This window comes from Podarcis bocagei, assembly GCF_964188305.1.
Source record: "Podarcis bocagei genome assembly, chromosome: 11".
In the NCBI taxonomy this organism is placed as follows: domain Eukaryota; kingdom Metazoa; phylum Chordata; class Lepidosauria; order Squamata; family Lacertidae; genus Podarcis; species Podarcis bocagei.
Genome location: NC_138136.1, coordinates 12,779,327 through 12,805,861, shown reverse-complemented (window position 1 = coordinate 12,805,861; position 26,535 = coordinate 12,779,327). Strand labels below are relative to the sequence as shown.

The 26,535-nt window shown below is 46.8% G+C and overlaps 1 protein-coding gene across 2 annotated transcripts in view; it reads left to right on the top strand.

Moving 5' to 3' along the window:
* The window catches only part of DIRAS2 (DIRAS family GTPase 2), a 31,420-nt gene extending 20,700 nt beyond the window's left edge, over nucleotides 1-10,720 (top strand). Inside the window, exons 2-3 of one of the 2 annotated variants that reach the window (XR_014013137.1) lie at nucleotides 4,796-7,545; nucleotides 7,583-10,720. Coding sequence is in view for 1 of the 2 variants with exons in the window: in XM_081213924.1 (XP_081070050.1) it covers nucleotides 4,836-5,435 (600 nt within the window). In the remaining variant the exon portion in view is untranslated. Of the gene's footprint in view, nucleotides 1-4,795 lie in introns of both variants that reach the window. The other variant, XM_081213924.1, reaches the window with a different exon arrangement.
* The last annotated feature ends 15,815 nt before the right edge of the window (nucleotides 10,721-26,535 follow it).

The window sequence follows — 26,535 nt, the reverse complement described above, 5'->3', positions numbered from 1 at the left end:
ATACGTCCAGAATTTCCCAGACATATCTGGAATACTGCAGTTAGAAGCAGTGTCCAGTTGGAAATCACGGGGGGTGGGGAGTCTGGGAAAATTTAGATGTATGGCAACCCATGTTGGCAGTTTCGTTTTTGGTGATTTTCCTCAAGAACTTTGCCAGAAAAAGCTTAACAACCTTTCTGTTCAGACTTTCATTGTGTGAAAAATGGCAACCCTACTCCAGAGCCAATCTTGGGGGAGCATCGGGGGGAACCACATTGTGACCCTCTGTCTTTGTGCAGGGCTTCTGCTGACGGACTTCACTAGGTGAACCCCATCCTCTGTTTTTAGATGATGCATGTACAGTATGTCACTGTTTCCCAACGTTGGGTCTTCATCTGTTTTTGGATTACAACTCCCATCATCCCTAGCTAGCAAGGCCAGTGGTCAGGGATGACGGGAATTGTGGTCCGAAAACAGTTGGAGACCCAGGGTTGGGAAACACTGATGTATGTAGTTCACCAGTAGCACTATAAATGGGGTGTTAGAGAGAAGGTACAATGTCTCTCCAAAAATGGCACTTGCTACCTGTGGTTTGTATAAATAGTTAAATTTAAATATATATATAGTTAAATTCATTTTTAATGAATTCATCTAATCAATTAATTGACAAATCTTGCAGCCTCACTTCCCTTATTTAACTTTTCTTTCCAGGCAAAAATATCAGTGATTAAGATGGCTACCAGAATCAATTTTCTGTTCCAACACTTGCCAATTAAAATAAATGGTCAACAATTAAATAAATGGCAGCATGTTGCTCTTAAGTTTATTTGGAATAATAAAAAGCCAAGAATCAAAGCAAAACTCTTACATGAGAGTAAACCGGGGGTGAAGGAGGGGTTTCAAATTCCAAATGGAATGGCTTTGTCAGGGAAGTTCGCCTGATGCCTTTATTATATATTTTCAGGGGTCAGGTGAAAACATTCCTCTTCAACCAGGCTTTGGCTGATTAATATTCTACAGCCTTTTGAATGTGTCTGTGGGAAGGGGGGTTCTTGTTTTGTTTTGTTTTTGTTCTATTTATTTGTGTTTTTACCTTACATTTTCATCATGGCGGCCCTGTGATCTTTGGATGAAGGGTGGCATATAACTTTAATTACATTACATTTAATTAATTTATTAATAGCAATAGTAAGTATCCTGTTGACTTGGAAGACATCATTGCATAATTGCACCCCCTCCCTCTTTTTAGGGCAAGGGCAGATCGACCATCAAAAATGCTCAACACAGAGAACCATAGCTGTCAATGTTTCTCTTTTTTAAAGGGAAATTCCCTTATCCCGAATAGGATTCCTCGCAAGAAAAGGGAAAAGCTGACAGCTATGCAGAGAATCTTTAGTTACATGACCGACCTGGACAACAGACCTGGTCTGCATGCTCATTTCCATTTTTAAAAAATTACTTCACCACAACACCGTCATCCCCTTGGCTCTGTGCTATTCGTACCCAGCTTTGGCAAGCTCTGAAGATACATTGTCCCATCTGCCTTGTCCTTTTAGTTGTAATCACGATTGCGACATTATTCGTCGTCATGGCTGTTCTTTACTGCTCTGCCTAAGCCATAGCCCTAGTTAGCAGCTGTCTCATAGATTTAGTCAGTGTTATCCTCTTGGGGGGGGGGGATTCCTTCTAACTGCCTCCGCTCTTGTTTCTTCCTGTAGGCTGGATTGTGACACGAACTAGACGCCTACTTTCTCTTTGCCTTCTAGAGCCTTTTCTTATCCTTTCTCTTAGCATTTTCTCAGCCCACTTGTCTTTAACATTATACTCTGGGGAGTTCACACTTCGCTTGGATATGAGAAGCTGTAATGCCATCCCTGTTTCTCCATATTGTGCTGAGATATAGTCCCATTCTAATGGCTCAACGAGGCAGAATCTTGGCATTTACGATACATTTTGATCAGGCCCAGAACGCTTCCAGCTTTTCTGCATTAGGCTAGAGACAGAGGGAAGTATCTTAATTTGGAAATTGGGGTGAAAGAGTTTTTCAACTTTCGTTTCTTAGTTCCTCCATGGCTTCCCTCTGATTTTACTTTCTAAAATTAATTACAGTGGTACCTCGGGTTAAGTACTTAATTCGTTCCAGAAGTCTGTTCTTAACCTGAGGTACCACTTTAGCTAACGGGGCCTCTGCTGCCGCCACACGATTTCTGTTCTCATCCTGAAGCAAAGTTCTTTTTTTAATTTTTTTTAATTCAAAATTATAACAAGACATATTATCCAAAAACATATCATCCTTGTTTCCCCCCCATTTTTCCTCCCTCCCTTACTCCCACACAAAACCCACCCCCCCCACCCCAACTTCCCTCAGTTCCATTCTTTGGTTTCTCTAAAAATGCTGTTTTCTGCATGTTACAAAGTTGTATAGATCCTCAAACTATTTAGCTGATTATTATCAATAAAAGGTTTGTGAATGTTTATTCAAAACCTGCCAAGGAGTCCAGCTGAAGCAAAGTTCTTAACCTGGGGTACTATTTCTGGGTTAGCGGAGTCTGTAACCTGAAGTGTATGTAACCTGAGGTGCCAGTGTACAGGGTTGGAGCATGTGCAACCTGCAAGCACTTCCTGCTCCTTCATTTTATTTGCATGTTCTCTGCCCCACTCTTTCCGTACTCATCTGCAAGTGTGTGTGGATAAAATGTTGCACGCACACAAAAGGCGTGCCCATATATAATAATGATAATAATAATAATAAGTTTTTATTTATACCCCGCCCTCCCCGGCCAAAGCTGGGCTCAGGGTGGCTAAAACCAGTAAAATTACAATAAAAATATAATGGGGGGCGGAGAAAAGAAAGAAAGAAACCCAATTTAAAATATGGGTTAAAATACAATTTAAAATGTAGCCTCATTTTAATAGTAGCCCATAGATCAAAACCATAGGGGGAGGGAAACATAAGGGTCAGACTGAGTCCAAAGCAAAGGCCAGGCAGAACAGCTCTGTCTTGCAGGCCCTGTGGAAAGATGTCAAGTCCCGCAGGGCTCTGGTCTCTTGTGACAAAGCGTTCCACCAAGTCGGGGCCAGTACTGAAAAGGCCCTGGCCCTAGTTGAGACCAATCTAACTGCCTTGCGACTTGGGATCTCCAAAGTGTTATCATTTGTGTACCTTAAGGTCCTCCATGGGGCATACCAGGAAAGGCGGTTCCGTAAGTACGTGGGTCCTGGTGGTGATGATTTACTTGTGTTCTTGTGCATTGGCTTAACACTACAAAATAATATTGATACAACTGTAAATGCAACCCTATCAAATGTGCTTCTTGGTTGTGGATGCACAGAGGCTTTTATGCAGTGCTTTTTTGAGAGGGTGGGGGCAGAAGATTAGCAGGAGAAGGCACCCAATTCACTTCAGCACTCTAAAACCCATATTTACAGGCCTAGGAATGGACACAAATGACTTCCATCAGCAGAAACCCTGTGCAAATAGAACAGGGCTCTCTGCTCCCCTTGTCTCCATGATCCCTTCCCCAAAACTGGCTCGGGTGTGTCTGTCGGGAGAACCCGTCCCCCCAGAATACCACACAGGGGCACGATAGGGACAGTCATTTCAATGGGAATCATGGCATTGAATTCTCCCTTACACATAGAAAAGTGGTCTAGTGTTGACTGTCATCTTAGCAGGAGCTGGCTGGCTTCTCTTGGAGAACCTTCTACAGTGGTACTTCAGGTTACAGACGCTTCAGGTTACAGACGCTTCAGGTTACAGACTCCGCTAACCCAGAAATAGTACCTCGGGTTAAGAACTTTGCTTCAGGATGAGAACAGAAATCGTGTGGCGGTGGTGCGGCAGCAGTGGGAGGCCCCATTAGCTAAAGTGGTGCTCCAGATTAAGAACAGTTTCAGGTTAAGAATGGACCTCCGGAACGAATTAAGTACTTAACCCGAGGTACCACTGTATATGTACCATATTTTTCACTCTATAAGATGCACCAGACCACAAGACGTACCTAGTTTTTGGAGGAGGAAAACAAGAAAAAAATATATTCTGAATCTCAGAAGCCAGAACAGCAAGAGGGATCATTTCGTAGTGAAAGCAGCAATCCCTCTTGCTGTTCTGGCTTCTGGGATACCTGCGCAGCCTGCATTCGCTCCATAAGACGCACACACATTTCCCCTTACTTTTTAGGTGGGAAAAAGTGAGTCTTATAGAGCTCAAAATACGGTAATTTGAAGTCTCACCCTTATTTATGAGCCACCCCTGCACTTCAGCATTTCAGCAAACACAAAGATGTGTGGTTGGTGTAAACAGATAGAAGTTGGTGGGGTGGCGTTGCTCAGCACTGAGTGCTGCTGCCTGCTACCAACACGGGGAGGCAATGGGGAGCTTAGTGCCATGTCTCTACCTACCCCACACCTGATGTCACAAATGATGCCAGACATGAGGCAGGTGGGTGTGGTTTGGGGGAAACTGCTTGGCAGGCCAAATTTGGGGCAGAGTTTCCCCATTTCCATTTGAAAAGGTAGAGCGAGTGTTATCCTTCAATGTTTGGAATGTCTCTGCTCCTCTCTGTGGGAATTTACCAATAGTGAACACTTCCTCTTTGCATGAGTCTCAAAATCATAGAAAGACAGTAAGTTATATAAATTTATGGCTGTGCTTTGTACTGAAAGATGGACATCTAAAATTGAGAAGAAAGAGCCTCATCATGCACACTGTGCAATAACATAGGTCATGTTTCCCATTTCTAGCGTCCTGGATTTATTTTGAACTATCCCCACCACAAAATGTTAATAGATGATTCCTATTTCTTCCCACATGCAGGTTTCTTTTCCTCGTTGAGCAGCGCAAAGCTTGAAAAACCATGCCTGAACAAAGCAATGATTACAGGGTGGTGGTGTTTGGAGCAGGAGGAGTTGGCAAGAGTTCCTTGGTCCTGAGATTTGTTAAAGGCACCTTCAGAGACAGTTACATCCCTACAATTGAAGACACCTACAGGCAGGTGATCAGCTGTGATAAGAGCATATGCACTTTGCAGATCACTGACACAACAGGGAGCCATCAGTTTCCTGCCATGCAGCGTTTGTCTATTTCCAAAGGACATGCTTTCATTTTGGTCTACTCCGTCACCAGCCGGCAGTCCTTGGAGGAACTCAAGCCTATCTACGAACAGATCTGCCAAATCAAAGGGGATATAGACAGCATCCCAATCATGCTGGTGGGGAACAAGAACGACGAGGACCACAACCGAGAGGTACAGACCAATGATGGAGAAGCCCTGGCCAAAAAGTGGAAGTGTGCCTTCATGGAGACCTCTGCCAAGATGAACCACAACGTGAAGGAGTTGTTCCAGGAGCTGCTGAACTTGGAGAAACGCAGGACTGTGAGCTTACAGATTGATGGCAAAAAAAGCAAGCAGCAGAAAAGGAAAGAGAAGCTGAAAGGCAAATGTGTCATTATGTGAAAATAGCATTATCCCGGAGCTGCCATCTAGACTCCTTCTTCTGACTGTACCATGTTTCAGACCTGTACACAATGGAAAACAAACAAACATGTGAGACTGTTTTATTAATAGCTGTTTTGAAAATACACCAGAAGTAAACAGTTGTGTGGAGTGAAAGCGCTACCAACCTCTCAACCCTTTTATAAATTAGACATTTAACAGCAGCGGCAGCAAAGCAGTTACCAGAAGAAGAGCGATATCTCTTTTCGAGAGAATAGAAAATGAAATATCCACAACAAAGTACTCCCGCCGGTATCGTTGCCACTATGTAAAGATGAGGAGTTGTTAGTTTAAAATTTTATGCTAATGCTATATGTAGAATTAATGAAAGATGTATTTATCTACAAAAATATATATTTGGAAGTAGAACTAAATTTAGGGTTAAGTTAACATAGCTTTCCTGGATTGCAAGTTTATTCTTACACTGAATTCTTACACTCTATTCTTCTTCACATCCTTTATGATACTGATGAACACTGAACTAAGATGTTTCCCCCCCCCTCACCTTTGTACTTTTCATAATGCCCTGATGAAATATCAAGGCCTCAGTCACATCAGGCAGCACCAAATATTATTCTCTCCCATGGGATGGATAATCTGACCACCTCCCCTTTGCGAATAGATCTAACATTGCCGATTAGCTGTTCTGAGTAGCATGACAATTATCTGGTATGAGGATGCGAGGGGAGAGGAAATGTTTTTGACCCGGGGGTGAAATCTATAACACTCAACTTGCCAGATATTTCTTTATTTTTATCTTATAATACTGAAGTAGACCCATTACATTTGACTCTCCAAAGGATGCATAGTTGATATGGGTACCAGCTGAATTAGTCGCATGCACCTGTAAACATCCCCCACCCCATTTTTTATTCTCACCAAACATCAGATTGGCTAGGTGTTTTCTGTAAGGACAGAAAAAATTGATCTCAGTACTCATCCCTGCTCCTTTAAGCTGGAGGGCTGGGGACAGTCCCTGAGGGGTGGGGATATATGATAAGACAGGTTTCCAAATCCAGCCTTCCCACATGTCAGTTGTGGCATCAGGGAGTAGCACAGGATTACCTGCATCTCATATGCTGCCAGGTGCGGGTTCAGGATGGGCAAATGATGGACTTAGTATGGTTTGCGACTCTTGAATGGGCAGGGCAAAACCTCTGTGCCAAATGACATTTTCATTACAGTACAGTGGTACCTCGGGTTACAAACACTTCGGGTTACAGACTCCGCTAATCTGGAAGTAGTACCTCAGGTTAAGAACTTTACCTCAGAATGAGAACAGAAATCGCATGCTGGCGGCAGCAGGAGGCCCCATTAGCTAAAGTGGTACCTCAGGTTAAGAACGGTTTCAGGTTAAGAACAGACCTCCGGAACGAATTAAGTTCGTAACCAGAGGTACCACTGTACATGCGTCAAAGCAAGATGTTGCTGCTGTTGTTTTTTAAACTAAAAGCTGCATCGTGAAGAGAATGAGCTACTTTGAAGCAGAACATATTAACATTTTGGCAAGTGTGTGTATCAAAAGCTGGAAAATGCAATTAAGTGTCTATAAAAATAGCACGCACGTTACATTTCAAATGCCACCCAAAAGCTACTTAAAGGCATCCTTCGCATTGGAATACACATTGTTCACAAATACTTTAATGCTGTGAACCCTTTAATCCTTGCACCCCGTTGCTGGAATACAAAGAGAATTGCAGACAAGCAGATGCCTGCAATATGAGACCACAGTTTATGCCCGTTTACCTTCCATGGTCCAAGGAAAAATAGATGGAAGAGACTTAACAAGGCCTGATGCACCAAGGGTGAATACAGAACCCCTTTATGGACATTTGACCTTTATGGAACAAATGAGCATTTAGAGGGTGTGGCATTACATCAGCAGGCCCCACCCCTGACTGCCACACATCCATTTGAACTAGAGCTGCGCCCCCAAAATTAGAAATTTATTTTTGATCATTTGTTGGGTGGCAATGGAATCATTTTTAAACAAAAAAAGACCCTGCCACTCACAGAAGTTTCTGTCTGCAGTTTCCCAGAATGCCTTAGGAACAAGGCCATATCACAACCTGTCGCTCCCAGGGCATTCTGGGAAATGTGGCCCAAAGGAAACTGCCTAAGGCTTTCTCCACAATATCTTGCCGACAAGGTAAGGGATAGCTATCTCTTAAAAGCTTTGGAGGAAATCCTCTCACCCCCCCACTTCCCCCCTGGACAGTGGCAGAAAATCAGCCCCTGTTTTAATGGCAGGAATATTTTCAGGAATCTGGGAGAAATGTCAGCTCAGTCTTAATCTGAACATCCGTCGAGAGTATATGCATGTAGGTGTGCAGCCTCTTTGCTGATGTTCACATAAACACAAAGTACATCATGTATTTGCTCTAGATTAAATGTCTATGGAGATTAATTTTAAGTTCTGAAGAGTTATGCAAATGGTTTTGACACCCATTCAGTGGGATCTGAAGCATTTGCTTTCAGTTTTCAGTCTATTGGAATGGCTTCCTTCACATGTAGAATAGATGGGTTGAATCCAACAAGTTTCCTTCTCCAGAGGAAGCAAACCACTGGATCCATTTGGGTGTGTTCACCCAAAGAATGTACCCCAAAGCAAGTTTCTTTCCCCTTTCCCCTTTCCCCCCGCCTCTTGATTTCACAGGATTGGGATTGCTCCTAGAAGCAGGCATTTCAAAACCATTTCTAATTGCGCGCAAGACGTTTGTCTCATTTTCTGCTGAGTGAGTCTTCTTCCTAGCTGTCGGAAAATCCAACAGCACTGAGCCAGGCAATAATTCAATACGTAACCACATAATTGGTCTGTTCTGCCTGCAAGCCAGCGCTTTGGCAAAGGTTTTTATCTTTTCCATTTGGGATTTGATTAAGAAAAGAGACAAACCAAAAGAAAGACGTATTATGTGAGACATCATGTAGCTGGATGTTAAAAAATAACAGGCTATATACAGCCTTTGAAGTGAATGGGCATCTTGAATAGGAATCTCAGGATTAACTTATGAAAAACATCAAAACTCCAGGGGGATTGACTTGTGGCTGGCTGTGGCCATCCACTCGGAGCTGATATGTTTCTTAACTGAGGTCCATGGAAGCCAAATAGTCCAGCTCCAACCCATTTGAGGCCTTTCCTTGCTGGCATTTACTTTCTCCATCCCAAGCAATAGAAAATCCTGAAAATCTCCACAGAAAGGCAGCTAGCTAGTTGGATAAAGTATTCCATCTTTGGAAACAGCATGGGCTCCGAAGTCTCCCACGGTAAATCAATGCCCCTCTTTGGAATTTAGAGGCTGCCTTTAGCATGAATTGCTCTCCTGGTCCTCTTCTAGGTTTCAGCTCCTTTCCCAGGGTTTCTGTTTTATTTCTTTGCTATTTCTTTATTTATTCTACCCATTTAAATTGTCTAAGAAAGCTGGAGGTACCAACAGACCCTCCAAGTGTCCCTGTTTTCCAGGGACAGTCCCAGTTTCTGATTTGACCCCAGAATGTTCCGCTCTTCCTTAGGACATCCTTATTTTCATGGGAGAAATACTAGAGGGTATGGTAGGACATCCTTATTTTTGTTGGAGAAATGTTGGAGGGTATGGAGTTATGTGAACCCCGAGCCAAGGAGATAAGTAACTACACAACCTTCAGAAGACATCTGAAGGCAGCCATGTGTAGGGAAGTTTTTAAAGGTTTTATTATGTTTTTACATATGTTGGAAGTGCCCAGCGTGGCCGGGGCAAACCAGACAGATGGCTGCAGTATAAATTATTATTATTATTGCTATTATTATTATTTGCATTTTCTTGGGAGTTTTGTTCTTAGCTGGTTGGGTTTCATATAGAGACTGTTGTGCATATTGTTATTATTATTATTAATTGAATAGGACGTCCCTATTTTATCATCCGATAAATGTTGGAGGGTATGCAGTAACAAAACAATGCAAATGAAACAACAGTCCAACCAACTAAGGAAAAAACCCCCAAGAAAGTGGGAATATATGCACAACATCTAATGGCAATGAATGCACCTGAATACTAAGGGAGCACACAGTGTACAGCCTGCCATTTCATCTACTGCAGCAACAGAAGTATCTTTTGAACTTCTGATAATTTATTGCACGGCAATTGTGTTTTTCTCCTATATCTTGAACCAAATGAACATACACTTTCCTGCTTTTAAATTGACTGGAGGCAGGTGGTTTTGGACAGGAACTGAAGATAGGGGTTTGGACAGTGATCCTTGGTATGAGAACCAGGGCATTAGAAACATGCCCGTGTTTGCAGTATCAAAAGGTTGGAGAGTATATAACAAAGAGCAAGCCTGCAGGATACCGTTGTCCCAGAACAGCCAGTAATATATACCTTTTGCAAATGCACAGAATCCCCAAAGAGAAAGCTGTTACAAAGCCTTCTTAACTTCATTGCAGCTTATATTATATAATGTGAAGGAAGGTTTGCCTAATCCCTAAATGCAGCCAATGATTGCAGTCCTAATCCATTTGCACCCATGAAACCTAAAGAATCAAATTTAGACATCTAACTTGCCTAGTAAAAAGCTATTTCAGACACATAAGGCTCTGGCAAACAATTCACTGTTACATGTACGGATAATATCTTTTTGTTCCTTGTTGACCCCACACTCCAAACAATATAATAAGCCATGACTATGTTTTATCGCCTTGCATTTATCTGTGCAGGGCTAGTATAGAAGCAATATTTATTCCTGGACCAGTAATTCTAAGGTGGATATATTTTATATTGTACCCTTCCGTTGTCCTTGTAATTTATAATAGATTTTACATACATGTGAGTTTATCAAAATATTTGTTTTGCTATAACTGGTATAAGGTGGGGTGGGCTTTTTCTTTTTGATAGATGGAAGAAACTCTTAGTGGGGGAAATTAGTTGTACAGCTTTATTCCAGTTTGTGGTTTATTTCCAAGTGTGATGCTAATAGACATGAGATATTTGAAAATGTACACACACACACAATGACATGTTTAAAACTTTCAAGGAATTTCAGCATCATGAAAACATAATATGGACACGTATGCTATTCACAAAGCATGGATTTTATATAAGTGCATAAGCTAAGCTATATAGTTATCATTCAGATATATTTATTGTTGCAGTTTCATTATATCTAATATTTTATTCAGCCACAGTTAACATGTAATTTGTGCCTACAAGTTTCTATGTTTCCCGTGATATTCTGTATATAAGGTATACAAAATAAACGTTTTAAGTTACAAATATTAGCCTTTGTCTTTTGAATTGTTTGAACAGTTGGAGTAGTTGGGGACATGGGCATCAAAATAACCAGCAGCTCCTACCAGTACTGCCCCTTTGTTGAGAGCATCAACAGAGGCCAATCCCCAGGTATCCTAATATCTGAAGTGGCAGAGTTGATGGCTGGGATAAGGACTTCCTTGACAGGTCCTCTAACCTTCACCAGGCTGGCGGTGTTACGGCCTGGCCACTGCCCATGTCCTCGATCCTCGCAATATTCCTGGATGTGACCATTGTTTGGTCCGATTTGCTTGAGAGGCAGAAATGGCATAAGAGTCCATACCCAGCAGGCATTAATCGGGCCAGAAAGAAAGCAGTGCATGAATGGCAGGTTGATTTAGCACCCCGGCATTACATTTGACCAGGTGAAAAGAAAGAGGTAAAGGACCCTGGATGGTTAAGTCCAGTCAAAGGCGACTATGGGGTGTGGCGCTCATCTCTGCTTTCAGGCAAAGGGAGCCAGTGTTTGTCCACAGACAGCCTTCCAGCTCATGTGGCCAGCAGGACTAAACCGCTTCTGGCACAACAGGACACCGTGATGGAAACTAGAGCGCACGGAAACGCCGTTTACCTTCCCACCACAGTGGTACCTATTTATCTACTTGCACTGGCATGCTTCTGAACTGCTAGGTTGGCAGGAGCTGGGACAGAGCTACGGGAGCTCACCCCATTGTGTGGACTCGAACTGCCGACCTTCTAATCAGCAAGCCCTAGAGGCTTTGTGGTTTAGACCACAGCTCCACCCGCTCCCTGTTTAACCAGGAGACCTTATATCATAACAATGGGGTGTCCTACCTGAGTTAGGCAACCAGATTTGGCTAGACAATCTAGTTGAGGGTATAAAGGGATGGTTGCAGGTGTGAAGGGGTTGGCGGTGAGCCTTGACTGTTTTGCTTGGGGGTTAGGCATTCGGTAAGCCTAAGTCTTGGCTGGAGGGAAGGTTGTAGCCTCTGCCTGCCCCTCCTTGGTTAACGGTATCCTGTTAAAGGGATCTGTGAGTTCTTTCCATTCGACATTCGGCGAGGGCTAGGGCCATAGCACTCATCAAAGTGGACCCCTTGGGGTTACCCTTCTTTGATGTAGGCCATAGGGCTCCCCGCAAAATGTTCGTTACCCTTAGATACACTCCCAGCAGATGGGCTGAATAAAGGGCTTCACTCAATGCCTATGCCCAACCTTTCACATCTGTAACAATGACCGCTCCCCACATTAAATGGGGGGCACCCTTTGCCTGGTCGCGCGCAGCCCCCTGGACCCTATTCGGCACCATTAGCACAGGCTTGGCTTTGCCTTCCCCAGGTGGGATACCTGGAGGTCTCCGCCTATCTCAGTCAGTTGCCCAATCCCGCCTGGAGAGGCGTTGCCAAGGTGATCAGGCCAGGTAGGGCGAGGGACCACCCTGCCCACACAATAGGGGGAGGATCTTACCTGGGAATCCAGAGCTTCTCCCACCCTACCCACCCTCAGTTAAGACTTCTTTTGCAGGTTAACCTTTTCTCCACAGGTACGCGGGTGCTGCTATGTCAAGGTCGCTGTTGAAGGGCCAGAAAGGAATTCTCCTGCATTGGCAGGTTTGCCTTTCCCACAGCTAAACGTCACAACTTTGGCAGTATCAGACCTTGGGCAGAATCCTTTAGTCTATCTTCCCTAAATGGGGGAGGGTGTGCAGCGGTGACCCACGCCCCCCTTCTCTTTGCAGCGGTGATACCAGGGCTCCCCCTTAAAGGGGTTGTTTTGAGGGGAGGCTTTGGCCATACTCCTAGAGGTTGTCATTGCTCTCTCCTGTGACGGCGGTGTAACGGGGGCGGGCTCTCTCTGCTTGAACATATGTTCTCCAGAGCCAGCCCATCTCCCTCCAGCCTCTAGATAACCCTGATGCTCCCCAGATACCCGGCAGGGGACTGGGAGGGATAAACGCCCAATGCCTGAGCCAAGGTCTCCCCACATCTGAAACATAATAAAGCTGTGGCCAATTTTAATCCCATAGCACGTTGTCTTGAGTCGTTATTCCACACAGGGGCCACACGGGGTTTGGGGGACTCCGCCTGTCCACGCAAATCAAGTTGTGGCCTATTTGAACCCAAATCTATATGCTGCTATCTTGCATGGTTATTCGTTACATAGGGAGCAATGGGGTCACGGGGCCTTGGCACGCCATAGTGCCTCTACAAGGCATACTCTTCCTATGGCTGCTCACCAGGCCCCTGGCTTGATGAGTTGAAAATGCCAACCCAAAAATATTTCATCTACCTGTGTTTTGAATTCTCAGTAAAGTTGCTTCTGCTGTTTTAAGTTTTATTTATATTTGAGCACTGAATTATTTTAGCTTAATGTGTCGCATCCATTATTGACATTCTGTGGAAGAATATTTTATTCAAGAGGAGCTGCCGTTAATGGAAGAAGGGGCACACCATCTTCCAAGCTGCTCCAGAGAGTTCCGCAAGCATTTGCCGCCGATTTTCAGGGGTGCAGGGATGTTTGTGTGTGGATTAGCAAAAATTGCCTCCCTTTTCTTTCATCAGTGGAGGCCTCCACTAGACTGAATACAATGAAAAAACACTGGAAGCAGCATTATTAAAAGAAGAAACAAGCAACAAAGTAGAAATAGATAAATCAATAAGATCAGTGGGGTTGTTTTGTTTTTTTAATGAAGCCACTAAAAACCAATGACCTTCCTAAAAAAGGTCTCTCCATACTGGCCGAAAACCATTAGGGAAGTGAATAGCTTGGCTTTCCTTCTGAATAAAGAACAGCTGGGAAAAGCATTAGACTAGATCATTGCCCTATCGCTAGGGGCAATCCATACCAAAACAGATTTTCTTGGCCTGACTCACCCCTGGCTAGGGATGTGAAGATCTGTCCATTTCAGTTTCTTTCCACTTCTCATTTCCACATCACCTTGCTTTAAAAAAATAATAATAATAAGTGCTCACGAAAATTCGTCACAATCTTAGTGCAAATTTTTCCTAATGCAGACACTTTGTATGCAATTTTGTCTCACACACATTTCCCCCCAAAGCAATTTTTCCCAATATACTTCATGCTTGTATGTTATTTTCATGAATATATTTTAATGCACACCATATTCTAGTATATGTCTTTGTACCCATTACTATGCTGAAAAAATGGCTTGGGAAGGGGGAGGTTAGCCATCTGCTAAGGTCAAAGTTACATATTAAGGGTTGGTGGATAGGCACTGCCAATCTGTGTCTCCCTGATCAAATGTTGTTGAAAGAATCATTCCACAGAGCAGAGCGTGTGGCAACAACTGTACATGTGCTAGGAGCTACAAGGAAGTGAGGAAAAATAAAACTGAATTTAAGTCTCCTCTTGTCTTATTGTATGTATCCTAAGAATGTGTATTTTGTGCCTTTAAAAGTACAAATCAGAAGTTGACAGACACTTATTTTTAGCAACCTAGGCACAGTCTGACGTGGCAGTGTCAGTATAGGTGCAACAACATCCTGTCTGGCAAGAGGTCTATGAACGAAGCATCTCTTATAAATGGGTTGTGCTGTAGCTTAATCACTCAAACAAGCTTGATCAATTAGTAATTCTGATGATTTGTCACACTCAACTTTGACATGATAGCAAAGAGAAACAAATGCTGCTATGGTTAACTTGCAAAACAGATAGCTGAACGTTTCCTTATTGCAGAACTGGTGCTGTTCATGCATGTGAATTTCTGCACTATCGGCATGACATCGTCATCAAAATGCCAACCCATGGTGTTTTGATGGGTAATCCGTATTGCCATACCTGTCCTTCCATTTGTTCCTCACCTCAGCATAAACCAGCCATTTTGCTTCTTGCAGACTAGAAGGTACAAGGCTGGCTTTTGTTTCAGCTGGAACACACTAGAACTCACTTCTGGCACCTCTCAGGTGGGTGCCATTGCCATTATAAGAGAACCAAGGAAGTATTCATGGTGAGTTCCGGCACCTCTTTTTCTTGAATAATAATAATAATAATAATAATAATAATAATAATAATAATAATAATTTATTTGTATGCCGCCCATCTGACTGAGTTTCCCCAGCCACTCTGGGTGGCTCCCAACCGAACATTAAAACAGAATAAAACATCAAACATTAAAAACTTCCCTAAACGGGTTTGCCTTCAGATGCCTTCTAAGAGTCAGATAGTTGTTTATTTCCTTGACATCTGATGGGAGGGCGTTCCACAGGGTGGGCACCACTACTGAGAAGGCCCTCTGCCTGGTTCCCTGTAACCTCACTTCTCGCAATGAGGGAACTGCCAGAAGGCCCTCGGCACTCAAATGTACAAGAGTGTAAGTTTCCAGTTGCCACATGCTTTAAGCTGTTTACATACTGTCTTCTCTTGTATATCATTTATGACAAAGATATGCTTCAATTATGCATTCTCAAAGTATTTTTAGTTTTAATTTTCCTCATTCTACTTGTTAATCGGGTGCAACTCTGTTCCAGTAGATTCTGATAGCTCGATGACTAAGGTATTTAGCAATGAAACATTGTATTACCAGAATGATGTCCAAGCACTGAACCACTAGTATATCACAAATGAACTCTTTATTTACTGTATTTGCTATTGTTTAAGATTTTGGAAAGAAACTACTTTTGCCATTTTTGTGGATGTTTATTGTTGCCTACAGATAGTTGCTGTCAGAGCTGCTTGAAGATCCTAGCTCACAGAGGATCACGCTAGCCAGCGATCATTAAGTAAAAGTCTTTATTGAATTACAGTTTCCATTCTCACGCTGCTGCGCGCAAACTCTACGTCTAGTAGCTAGATCGGCGAAGCTCCGTCTGATTCTCCGCCCCGTGTGCACCAACTTAATATCCTAGCCTTGCTCCACCTTTTCCGCCTGACTGTCCTCCTCTGGGTCCCTCTACCCCCCGGGGCTTCTTCCTTCCGGGATTCTTCTGACGCTGACCCGGACCCTCCTGCCTCCTTGCGCCGGGCTTTAGGACCTGGTTCCCTTTCGGGGCTGCTTACTGCGCCGCCTTCCTCTGCATTTGAACTTGGCGCGCGCGCCCAACCTTCCACTTTCCTCTTAACCGTTTCTTCGCTCCCCGATGGAGGCGTGGCCACTCCTGACTCATGCCCTCCCTCCTGTGGTGAGCTGCCAGCGCTTCCCCCCTGGCTCCCTTCCTCTTCCCTGCTTCCTGGCGGTGACGCTGGTCCCGATTTCCAGCTGCTCCCCCCTGAGTCCCCTCTGGCTCTATCTTCCTGGGGTGCCCCCCTAGACTCCCCCCTTGCCCTGGCCACTGGTGCTCCTTTCTGTGAATCCTCTGATTCACTGGAAAGACTGGGAGATCTCGGGTCGTCGTCATCACTCATCTTTTCTTCTGCCTCCTCCCCTTCGCTCTCTGTCTCCTCCCTTGCCCGTGCCTCTGCTCCTAAACCCCTGACATCCATCCCCCCCTCGAAGCCCCCCAGTCCCCCCTCCCCTCCTTCCGGTGCTGGAGCTGGGGGCTGCTGTTGCAAAGGGACGAACGTCGGATATCGGTCGCTTCCCGTGGCGGGCCTCCATCTGAACTCTTCCGGGTCTTCCTCCCTGCTCTCGTCGACGACGGTCACCTCCGCTTCCATCTCTGTGCCGCCGTGCTCGAAACCAGGGTCGTCCCCGAAAATGTCCATGTCCGTCTCTCCCTCACTTCCTCCTGGCGGCGTTGCTCGTCCTGAGCAGTCCAGCCACTTTCTGCGGAACTGCTCCTCTGGCCTATCGTCCCACCAATACGAGGGTTCTGAGACAGATCCCGAGGGTGACCCCTCCGGGGAACGGACGTCTCGTGTTGGTTCCTCGTCCGAGTCGAACCCCCGGAACGTGCTGGCCGAAAGCGTGGGCGTGAAAAGCCAGTCGTCGAAAAAGTCTGCTGGCATAGGTCTATGTGGGAAGAGGGCATGAAACTCGTCTTTGAGCAGAGGTTCGTCCAAGGCGTAGCCCGGCACCCAGCTGTTCGCACTGGCCGGGGTGCCCTCCTTGGCGAGAAAGTATTCTACCCCCTCTTCCCCCCATCTGGAGTCCAAAATCTCCGTGACTTCGTTGATGCGCTCCTTCTGTGCCGCTCCCACGTGCCCTGTTCTGTCTCTGGCCGGACTCGGCGCCGTTCCGGGTTCCTGGAACCTGTGCGGTGCCTTGTAGGGAGTGAGCACCGATCTGTGGAATACCGGATGCATTCTGGAACCCTCCGGAAGTGCCAGTCTGAAAGCTACCGGGTTGACCTGCTCTTCGACTTGGTAGGGCCCCAGTTGTTTATGCCCTAGTTTCTTCTTGGCCAACGACCTGGCCGGCACTGCGTGGGCCGCTAACCAAACCCAGTCTCCCACGTGGAGCTCTTCTCCAACCCTTCTGTGCTTGTCTGCTTGTACCTTGTATGCGTGCTTGGCCAGCTCCAGGTGGCGCCTCAGCTGATCGTGGACTTCCTGCAGCTCCGACGCGAACGCATCTGCTGTCTGCGGCTCCCCCTCCCCCATTCTTTCCAGTCCCGGGAAGGTTCTGGGGTGCCTCCCGTTGTTGGCGAAGAACGGCGTGACCCCCGTGGATACGTGCTTCGTGTTGTTGTAGGCGAACTCTGCAAGCGGCAGGTAATCCACCCACGTCGCAGGCTGTTGATTTGCATAACATCTCAGGTACTGCTGCATGATGGCATTGACCCGCTCCGCTTGCCCGTTGGTCTGCGGGTGTCTCGCCGACGCCAGGTTGATCTTGACGTTCAGGAAGCCCATCAGCTTCTGCCAGAAGTTCGAGATGAACTGCCGCCCGCGGTCGGACAGAATAGACCGTGGCAGACCGTGAACCTTGAACACGTGGTCTATGAACAGTTTGGCGGTTTGCTCCGCCGTGGCCACCTTAGCACACGGAATGAAATGCGCCATCTTGGAAAACAGGTCCACCACCACCAGCACTGCCGTCTTGCCCCTTGAGCTGGGCAGATCCGTGACAAAGTCCAGGGCCACCCTTTCCCAAGGTTCGACCGGAGTTTGCAGCGGCTCCAACAGTCCGGCCGGCGGTTTGTGCACTGGTTTGGCCCTCTGGCAGGTGTCACACCTCGCCACGTAGTCTGCGACCTCCCCTCTCATTCCAGGCCACCAGAAATCCCTGGCTACTAATTCCACCGTCTTCTCCTTGCCAAAGTGCCCGGCCGTGGGCGCGTCGTGCAGCTGCTGCAGCACCTTGGCTCGAAGTTCGTCTCCCGGCACGTAGATGGCCCCTTTACGGATGAGCAATCCATCTCTTAGCTGAAAACCGTCGGCCGCTGCCTTGCCCCTTTGCACCTCTGCCATCTTTGCTTGTGCGAAGGAGTCCCCCTGCAACGCTCGCCGCACCGCCTCTAGGTCCACGGTCGCCGCGGCGCACGCCCACACTGTCGGTGCGAAGATGTGCATGGCGGCCGCTGGTGTTGCGTCCTCCAGATACTGTGGCTTACGGGAGAGAGCGTCTGCCATGATGTTGTTGTCCCCCGGGACATACTCTATTCGGAAGTCGAAGTTCGCAAAGAACTCAGCCCAACGTATCTGCCTCTGGTTCAGGAACTGTGCCGTGCGCCAGTGCTCTAGATTCTTGTGGTCCGTGCAAACCTGCACCGTGTGCTTGGCGCCGATCAGAAAGTGCCTCCACGCCTTGAACGCTGCATGAATGGCCAGCAACTCCCTGTCCCATATGGTGTAGTTCTGCTCGGACTTGCTGAGCTTCCTGGAGTAAAACGCTCCCGGTCGCCACACCCCCTGCGGGTCTTTCTGCAGCAGGACCGCCCCCACGGCTCTGTCCGAAGCGTCTGTCTCCACCCTCATCGGCTTGCTGGGGTTGACATGAAGCAGCTGCTCTTCCGACGCGAAGAGACGCTTGAGTGCCTGAAAGGACTGCTCCGCCTGCTCTGTCCAAATGAACTTCTTTTTCTTGGAGCTAAGCGTGTCAGTGATGGCCGCCGTCTGCATCGCGAAGCCCTTGATAAACTTGCGATAGAAGTTCGCAAAGCCGACAAACCGTTGGACCTCCTTCCGGTTGCGCGGGCTCTTCCAATCCAACACCGCTCGAACCTTGGCGCTGTCCATGGCGAGCCCCTTGTCAGACAGCTTGTAGCCCAGAAAATCCACCTCCGTCACGTCAAATTGGCACTTCTCCAGCTTGGCGTAGAGCCTATGTTGCTTTAGCCTGCTCAGCACTTCCTTGACGTGCTTGTCATGCTCCTGCTGCGACTCCGAAAAGATCAGGATGTCATCTAAGAAACAGACGCACGTCTTGTAGAGAAGTCCCGCCAACACGTGATGCATAAATGCTTGAAAAACGTGGGAGCCATTTTGCAATCCAAAAGGCATAACTCTATATTCGTAGGTCCCCAGGGGCGTGAACATGGCTGTCTTCCACTCATCACCCTCCCGCATGCGAATGAGGTTGTACGCCCCCCGCAGGTCCAACTTGGTGAACACTCTGCCCTTCCGTACCTTTGCGAGGAGGTCGTCAATTCGGGGCATGGGGAAGTCCGATGGCCTAGTCACACTGTTCAAAATCCTGTAATCCACTACGAGTCTCTTTTGGGGCGTGTCCCGCTTCTTAACAAAGAATACGGGACTGCCCCCCACTGCCTTGGACTCCCGGATGAAGCCGCGCTGCAAATTATGATCAATGAACTCCTTGAGTTCTTGCAGTTCGTCCTCTGACATGGAATACAGTTTCCCTTTAGGCAGCGCCGCCCCCGGCAGCAGGTCAATTTTGCAGTCATATGGTCTGTGAGGGGGTAGCCTGTCTGCCTCCTTCTCGCAGAAAACTTCCAAAAATTCAGCGTACTTGTGGGGAATCGCTTGCAGCGTGCCTAGCAGCAGCTGTGACTCCTCTTCCTCTCCTTCCTGCCTGGGCACGATGCAGTGTTCAGCACAAAAGGAAGAGCCGAAGGTCAGCTGCCTCTGGTACCAAGCCATCGTTGGGCTGTGCTTGTCCAGCCAACTCATGCCCAATACAACGGGCGTGTCAGATAGTTGAGTGACGTTGAAGCTGATGATTTCTCTGTGATTCCCAAGTCGCATCACCATTGGTGGCGTCTGCTTCACCACTTGCCCCCCAAGCAGCTCCCTGCCATCCACCGTGACAACCTGCAGGGGCAGTGTGGCCGGCAGCAACTGCACAGCGTGCCTGTCGACAAAGTCCTGCCCTATAAAGTCCGCATTGCTGCCTGAGTCGATGGTGATTGGCACGTCTATGGTGATTCCATTGGGCAGCTGGAGAGATGCTGTGAGCCTCACTACTGGTTTGGGCGGGAGGGGGTTCACGGGCTGTAAAATCTCTGGGGACTGCGTCACTAACACGTCTGGCTGGGCCCCAGTGCCTCTTCCTCCAGCCAGACTGCGTCGTTTCCCTGCTGTGGTCCTCCTTGCTGCGTTGCTGCAGTCACCATTGCTGAGGCTGCAGTGAGCTTGTGGGGCCTCTGGGGACACTCTTTTGCCATATGCCCTGGTTCCTCACAGACGTAACACTTCCTGTTCCCTCTAGGAGGCTTCGCTTTCACTGCTGCCGGTGCTAGGGCTCTGGTTGCTGACTGAGCCCTTGCACCTCCAACCTCCATAGGTTCGGCTCCTCCTCCTGGCGGAGGCGTGGATTGCGCCCGCGCTGCTTCTCTGGGAAGGAAGGAGGGGCCCCCGGCTGGTTCGCGCCCTCCACGCCCGTCGTCCCTGCTCCACGGACGTCCTTCCAGCCTCACCCCCACTGCCAGTGCCCTCTGAACGACCTCCTGGGTGGTTCGGGGTCTCTCCCCCCTCGCGATCTCATCTTTAATCGAGTTGTGCAACCCCTCCCAAAAGAGGTCTCTTACAGGAGCCGAATCTCTGTCCCATTCCAGGGCACTGACCAAGGCGAAAAAGCGGGCATGATACTGCCTGACGCTGGCCCTCCCTTGTCTCAGCCCATGCACCTCCTTCCGTGCAAGATCCACGTCAATACTTGATAAAAAGCACCCATCCATCGCTTTAATAAAGGCATCCGCATTCTGGAGCGCCGGATCCTTATCTCTCCATAAATTGCGTAGCCATGCTTTCGCATCCCCATGCAGATGGGACATGATGAACCCCACTCTCTCTTGTTCATCTCTAAAGTCTTTATGCAGCAGTTGCAGTGCGCACAGTACGTCGGCTCTAAAGTTGGGATACTGTTGCAGGTTCCCATCGAAGTGAGAGACTAGCCCGCCTGTCTGTCTCGCCAACCCAATTCCCTCCTGCCGGGGTGTCTGCTTTGTCAGCACGTCTAACCTGACCTGGAGATCCCTGCAGGCGGCAGCTGCCTCCTCCTCTCTCTTCCTGGATGCGAGAACCTCGGCGTTCAGTTGTGCCACTGCTTTTCTGAGGTCCTCTATCTGCTGCTCAGCCGTCATGTCGTCTGCCGTTCGTGAGCTCGCTAGTAGGCACCTGTTTCTCTCCCCTCCTCGAGGCTGTAGATGCCCACAATGATGAGACGGAGCTTACTGTCAGAGCTGCTTGAAGATCCTAGCTCACAGAGGATCACGCTAGCCAGCGATCATTAAGTAAAAGTCTTTATTGAATTACAGTTTCCATTCTCACGCTGCTGCGCGCAAACTCTACGTCTAGTAGCTAGATCGGCGAAGCTCCGTCTGATTCTCCGCCCCGTGTGCACCAACTTAATATCCTAGCCTTGCTCCACCTTTTCCGCCTGACTGTCCTCCTCTGGGTCCCTCTACCCCCCGGGGCTTCTTCCTTCCGGGATTCTTCTGACGCTGACCCGGACCCTCCTGCCTCCTTGCGCCGGGCTTTAGGACCTGGTTCCCTTTCGGGGCTGCTTACTGCGCCGCCTTCCTCTGCATTTGAACTTGGCGCGCGCGCCCAACCTTCCACTTTCCTCTTAACCGTTTCTTCGCTCCCCGATGGAGGCGTGGCCACTCCTGACTCATGCCCTCCCTCCTGTGGTGAGCTGCCAGCGCTTCCCCCCTGGCTCCCTTCCTCTTCCCTGCTTCCTGGCGGTGACGCTGGTCCCGATTTCCAGCTGCTCCCCCCTGAGTCCCCTCTGGCTCTATCTTCCTGGGGTGCCCCCCTAGACTCCCCCCTTGCCCTGGCCACTGGTGCTCCTTTCTGTGAATCCTCTGATTCACTGGAAAGACTGGGAGATCTCGGGTCGTCGTCATCACTCATCTTTTCTTCTGCCTCCTCCCCTTCGCTCTCTGTCTCCTCCCTTGCCCGTGCCTCTGCTCCTAAACCCCTGACAGTTGCCATGCTGATATTATCTTGTGTCGATTTCAGTAGTCATTGTATCACTACCCACTGTTTTACTGACATGCTGAAAGCTGACATTTCAACAACCCGGTTCAGAGGAGCTATTTTCTCAACATATGTAAAAGATTACCTTTGAGACTGTGGCCCTGTAGATGCGGTTGGACTACAACTCCCATATCACTGACCATGGGCCAACCTGGCCAAAGAGGATGGGAGTTAGATTCCAGCAACATCTGGAGGGTCAGAGGTTTCCCATCTCTGCTGTAGAACGTAACCATTTGATTAAGATAAACGAGACTCTTCAAGGCAATGGACTACAGTCTACTACAGCATTCTGCAGGACAGAGAATGATGCATGGGATTGTCCTATAAGAGCTGTTTGACCTGGAACAGACTCCCTTGGAGGTTGTGGACTCTTCTTCATGGGAGGTTTCTAAGCAGAGGTTGGATGTCATGGATGCTTTAGCTGAGATGCCTTGGATCTGTCATGGATGCTTTAGCTGAGATGCCTTCATTGGAGGGGGCTGGACTAGACAATTCTCAGGATCCCTTCCAACTCTACAATTCCAGGTAGGGATAATATTTATCTGGGGATGCTGGGGATGTGGGTGGCGCAGTGGTCAAAACCACTGAGCAGCCTCTTGGCCTTGCTGATTAGAAGGTTGGTGGCTCAAATACGCACAACGGGGTGAGCTCCCGTCGCTCTGTCCCAGCTCCTGCCAACCCAGCGGTTCGAAAGCACGCCAGTGCAAGTAGATAAATAGTTTCCGTTGTGGCGGGAAGGTAAATGGTATTTCCGAGCGCTCTGGTTTCCATCAGTGTTCTGCTGCACCAGAAGCGGTTTAGTCCTGCTGGCCATATGACCTGGAAAGCTGTCTGTGGACAAATGCTGGCTCCCTTGGCCTGAAAGTGAGCTGAGCGCCGCAACCCGATAGCCGCCTTTGACTGGACTTAACCATCCAGGGGGCGTTTACCTTTACCTAATATTTACCTGCCCTGTGCTACCGAAACCTAATTGCGGAGCTCAGCAGCCTCTCTCTGAAAGAAAAGCATGCACTGTGTGAGTTAACTGGTGCACAGGTGCTGTGAATGCAGCCCAGACTACCAGATATGAGGGGATGGCCTGCCGACTTCTTAAGTTTCATGCCGATACTGTAAGACCAATGTGTGCTAGATCAGGAGGCATGTAATACAGTATTTGATCATTTGATATATAAATAGTTTCTTCCATGATTTAGCTCAATCATAGACATTTAAAGCTACAAAGTAGCCTGTGCCAGAATGTAACAGGTGGTGTTTTACAACTGAACAACAAGTGCTGTTAGCAGCTTAATCTCAGAAGCACCGTGTTTAAGGGAGCATCTCTACCTACACCAAACATTTATCCTAAAACATATTATTTAAGTGTGGGATGGAATAGCACAGCGGTAGACTGCAATTGTCTTTCATTGCTGCCAGAGATTTTTTTTGCCAATGCCATAAAATTATAAGAGTGGTTAACTTTAACATGTTTCATCTTACTTGTACTAAGTAAACGAAGCTAAAAACACGGAAACTGCCAAGCTTGCCAAATATTTATTTGCAATCGGTATCCAATTGCATTCTAATGAGTTATTGCAGCTTGACCATCTCAGCCTGGCAATGTCTCTTTGAAAACCTAAAGTAGGATCTGGTTGTATTTGTTGCGACAGTTTTTCACACACAAACAGCTTTGTTGCGGTCCATAGACCCAAAATACACAGTACAGCAATAGTATACATCAACAGTTATTCAGGTGTAGGATCGCTAAGAGAAAATTATATGAAAATGATATATTGATGGTATCTAATACTGAGTAAATTGGCAAAAATGTACAAATCTAAATCAAATAAGTGTTGAAAATGGAAATACAAAGGAGGTTCTTTTTTATCATATGTGGTAGTCTTGTAGTAAGGTTATAGATTACTGGGAAATGATATATAATGAATGGAAAAGGATGTTTAAAATAACCTTTGTAAAAAAACAAACCCAGAAGCTTTTCTTTTGGGAATTATAAGGACAGAACTACCTAAACTGTACAGAAACTTATTTGTGTATGCTACTACAGTGGCAAGAATGTTTGTTGCCCAAAAATGGAAAGAAGAAGAAGTCCCAGTGAAAGAAGAATGGATACAAAAACTTATGGAATATTAAGAAATGGTGAAACTTACTGGAAGAATAAGAAAACAAGACAGCAAACTTTTTATAAAAGACTGGAAATGGTTTATTGAATATTTAAAGATAAATTGTAAACAGATAAGAATATTGGCAGGTTTACTGTAATAACTTGCGGTTTTATAAAAGTATATATTTAAAGTAGATGAATAAATGAGCAAATTAAGTTAATTTGGATATGCAGAAGGTATTAAAAATAAATTTAAGGAACCACAGAAAGAGGGGGAAGGAAGTCAAGTTTTGAAATGTTAAAATGATTGTAAAATTAGTGAAATGTAGAAATCTGAAAAGCGTAAATAATATTTTTTTTAAAAAAATAAGGTGTAAGATCGGCCTGTACATACTGTTTTCTGATTTTTACTGCCTCTGAGAGGAATTTTGCTACGGCCAGTGTAACAATATCAATCTCATCCTCAATCTTATCCTCAAGAAGAACCTTGACATCAAAATAATTGGCAATTCCAGGTTATTCTGTTAATATTGGATTGATTGGATGCTGCCTAACCTGTTTATACATACTACAGTGTAATAAAATGTGTTTCATACATTCAGCATCCTGGGAACATGGACACAGCCTTGCTTGGTATGGGACACCAGCCAATCTTCCGCTCAGATGGGAAGACCTGCTACAAAACAATATTTGACAAGGTCTTCTTTAAGAATGCTGAAATCACTGGAATTCTGCTGATGTGTGCAATGATGTCATAAAGCTGTCTATTGGTCCTGAGTGTTCTTGATTGCCGAGGTTCAACATGGCTTCCTCATAAATCACATTTTTCTTCCCAGGGAAACCATCAGGAAGGCCTCCAACACTTCACCATACAGTTTGGTGCATAGCTGTCAACTTACAGATATGAAAATAAGGGACCCGCAGCCTCGAAAATAAGGGCTCAGCAGCCAAAATAAGGGATTTTCCAAGCACAGGTATGTTCAACTTCTGAGCCCCTCCAAGCCAAAGGCAGAAAGCCCAGCCAGCAGCCAAACGAAGCCTCAAGCGGTGGTTCCCACAGCGCAGCAACCCAGCAAAGGGGATGCAGGAAGGAAAACCACCGTGACCCCTCCGCTGGGAAGCGCTGAGCAAAGGCGAGTCCCCAGGCAACGTGGCCGATTTGATTGGCACAAGTCATGCAAGCTCCACCCCCCAGTCGTTCTTAGACTCCTTATTGGGTGAGCGACGCAGCCAAGCAACACAATTGAAGCTTCCCTCCTCCCTGGCCGGCAGGCAGGGAGGGAGAGGAGCTGCTTCCTTTAAAACCCGGGAAATTTAAGGGACATCATCAATAAGGGACAGCAGCGGGACACGGCGCTGGGATAAGGGAGTTTCCCGCCAAATAAGGGATGGTTGACAGCTATGGTTTGGTGCTCTTTAGAGAATGATAGTGACATCATGATTTCATTAGCAAGATCCTCTATGGAAGAGATTAAAATACTAACTTGGTAAGACTGAGGTTTTGTAGGCAACTGAGAGACTTCTCTGAACAACATGAAGAGCCCAATCCATTATAGGCCTGCAATATGGTGGTGCAATCTTGAATGGTTTCCTTCTGTTTGGGACAGGACTATGTTGTGATGTGGAGTCAGGGCCTGCAGCAGCCTTGTGTTACATTAGCCACTTTCTAGGGCTCAGAGACGTGGGTGGCACTGCGGTCTAAACCGCTGAGTTTCTTGGGCTTGCCGATCAGAAGGTTGGTGGTTCGAATCCCTGCAATGGAGTGAGCTCGCATTGCTCTGTCCCAGCTCCTGCCAACCTAGCAGTTCAAAAGCATGCCAGTTGGCAAGTAGATAAATAGGTACCGCTGTGGCAGGAAGGTAAATGGTAAGGTAAGCCAGAAGCGGCTTAGTCATGCTGGCCACATGACCTGGAAGCTGTACGCCAGCTCCCGCGGCCAATAAAGTGAGATGAGCGCTGCAACCCCAGAGTCGGCCACGACTGGACCTAATGGTCAGGGGTCTCTTTACCTTTAGCACAGGGAAGCTGGTTCTTTTTAGAAGGGCTTGTGGAATGTGCTCTTGTTTCTTCTGGCAATCCCTAAAAAGAAAAAGAAAAACGAAAAACAGGAGCCCATTCTTTCTGAGGTGTTTTCAAAATCAGGATGACACTTCCCAGAGGTTGCAGAAACCGAGTTGTTCTGAAATACTGCAAGATTAGAAATGATGAATTTTCACCTAGGCTGAGCATGTCTTATGAACTAGCAATTTCTGGATTACAAATATCTCATCAGCAGCTTTAGCCGCATAAAGGGGGGGGGGGAGGCAATTTATTACTTTTCTGTGTAATAAGCATTTGAGGTAGCTTTACCTGCAATAAAGAATGAGATGACTGTGCCAATATTATGCTTCAATTTATACAAGGTCCTGCCATCCAGTGTGATTAACAGTCTTGCAACAGA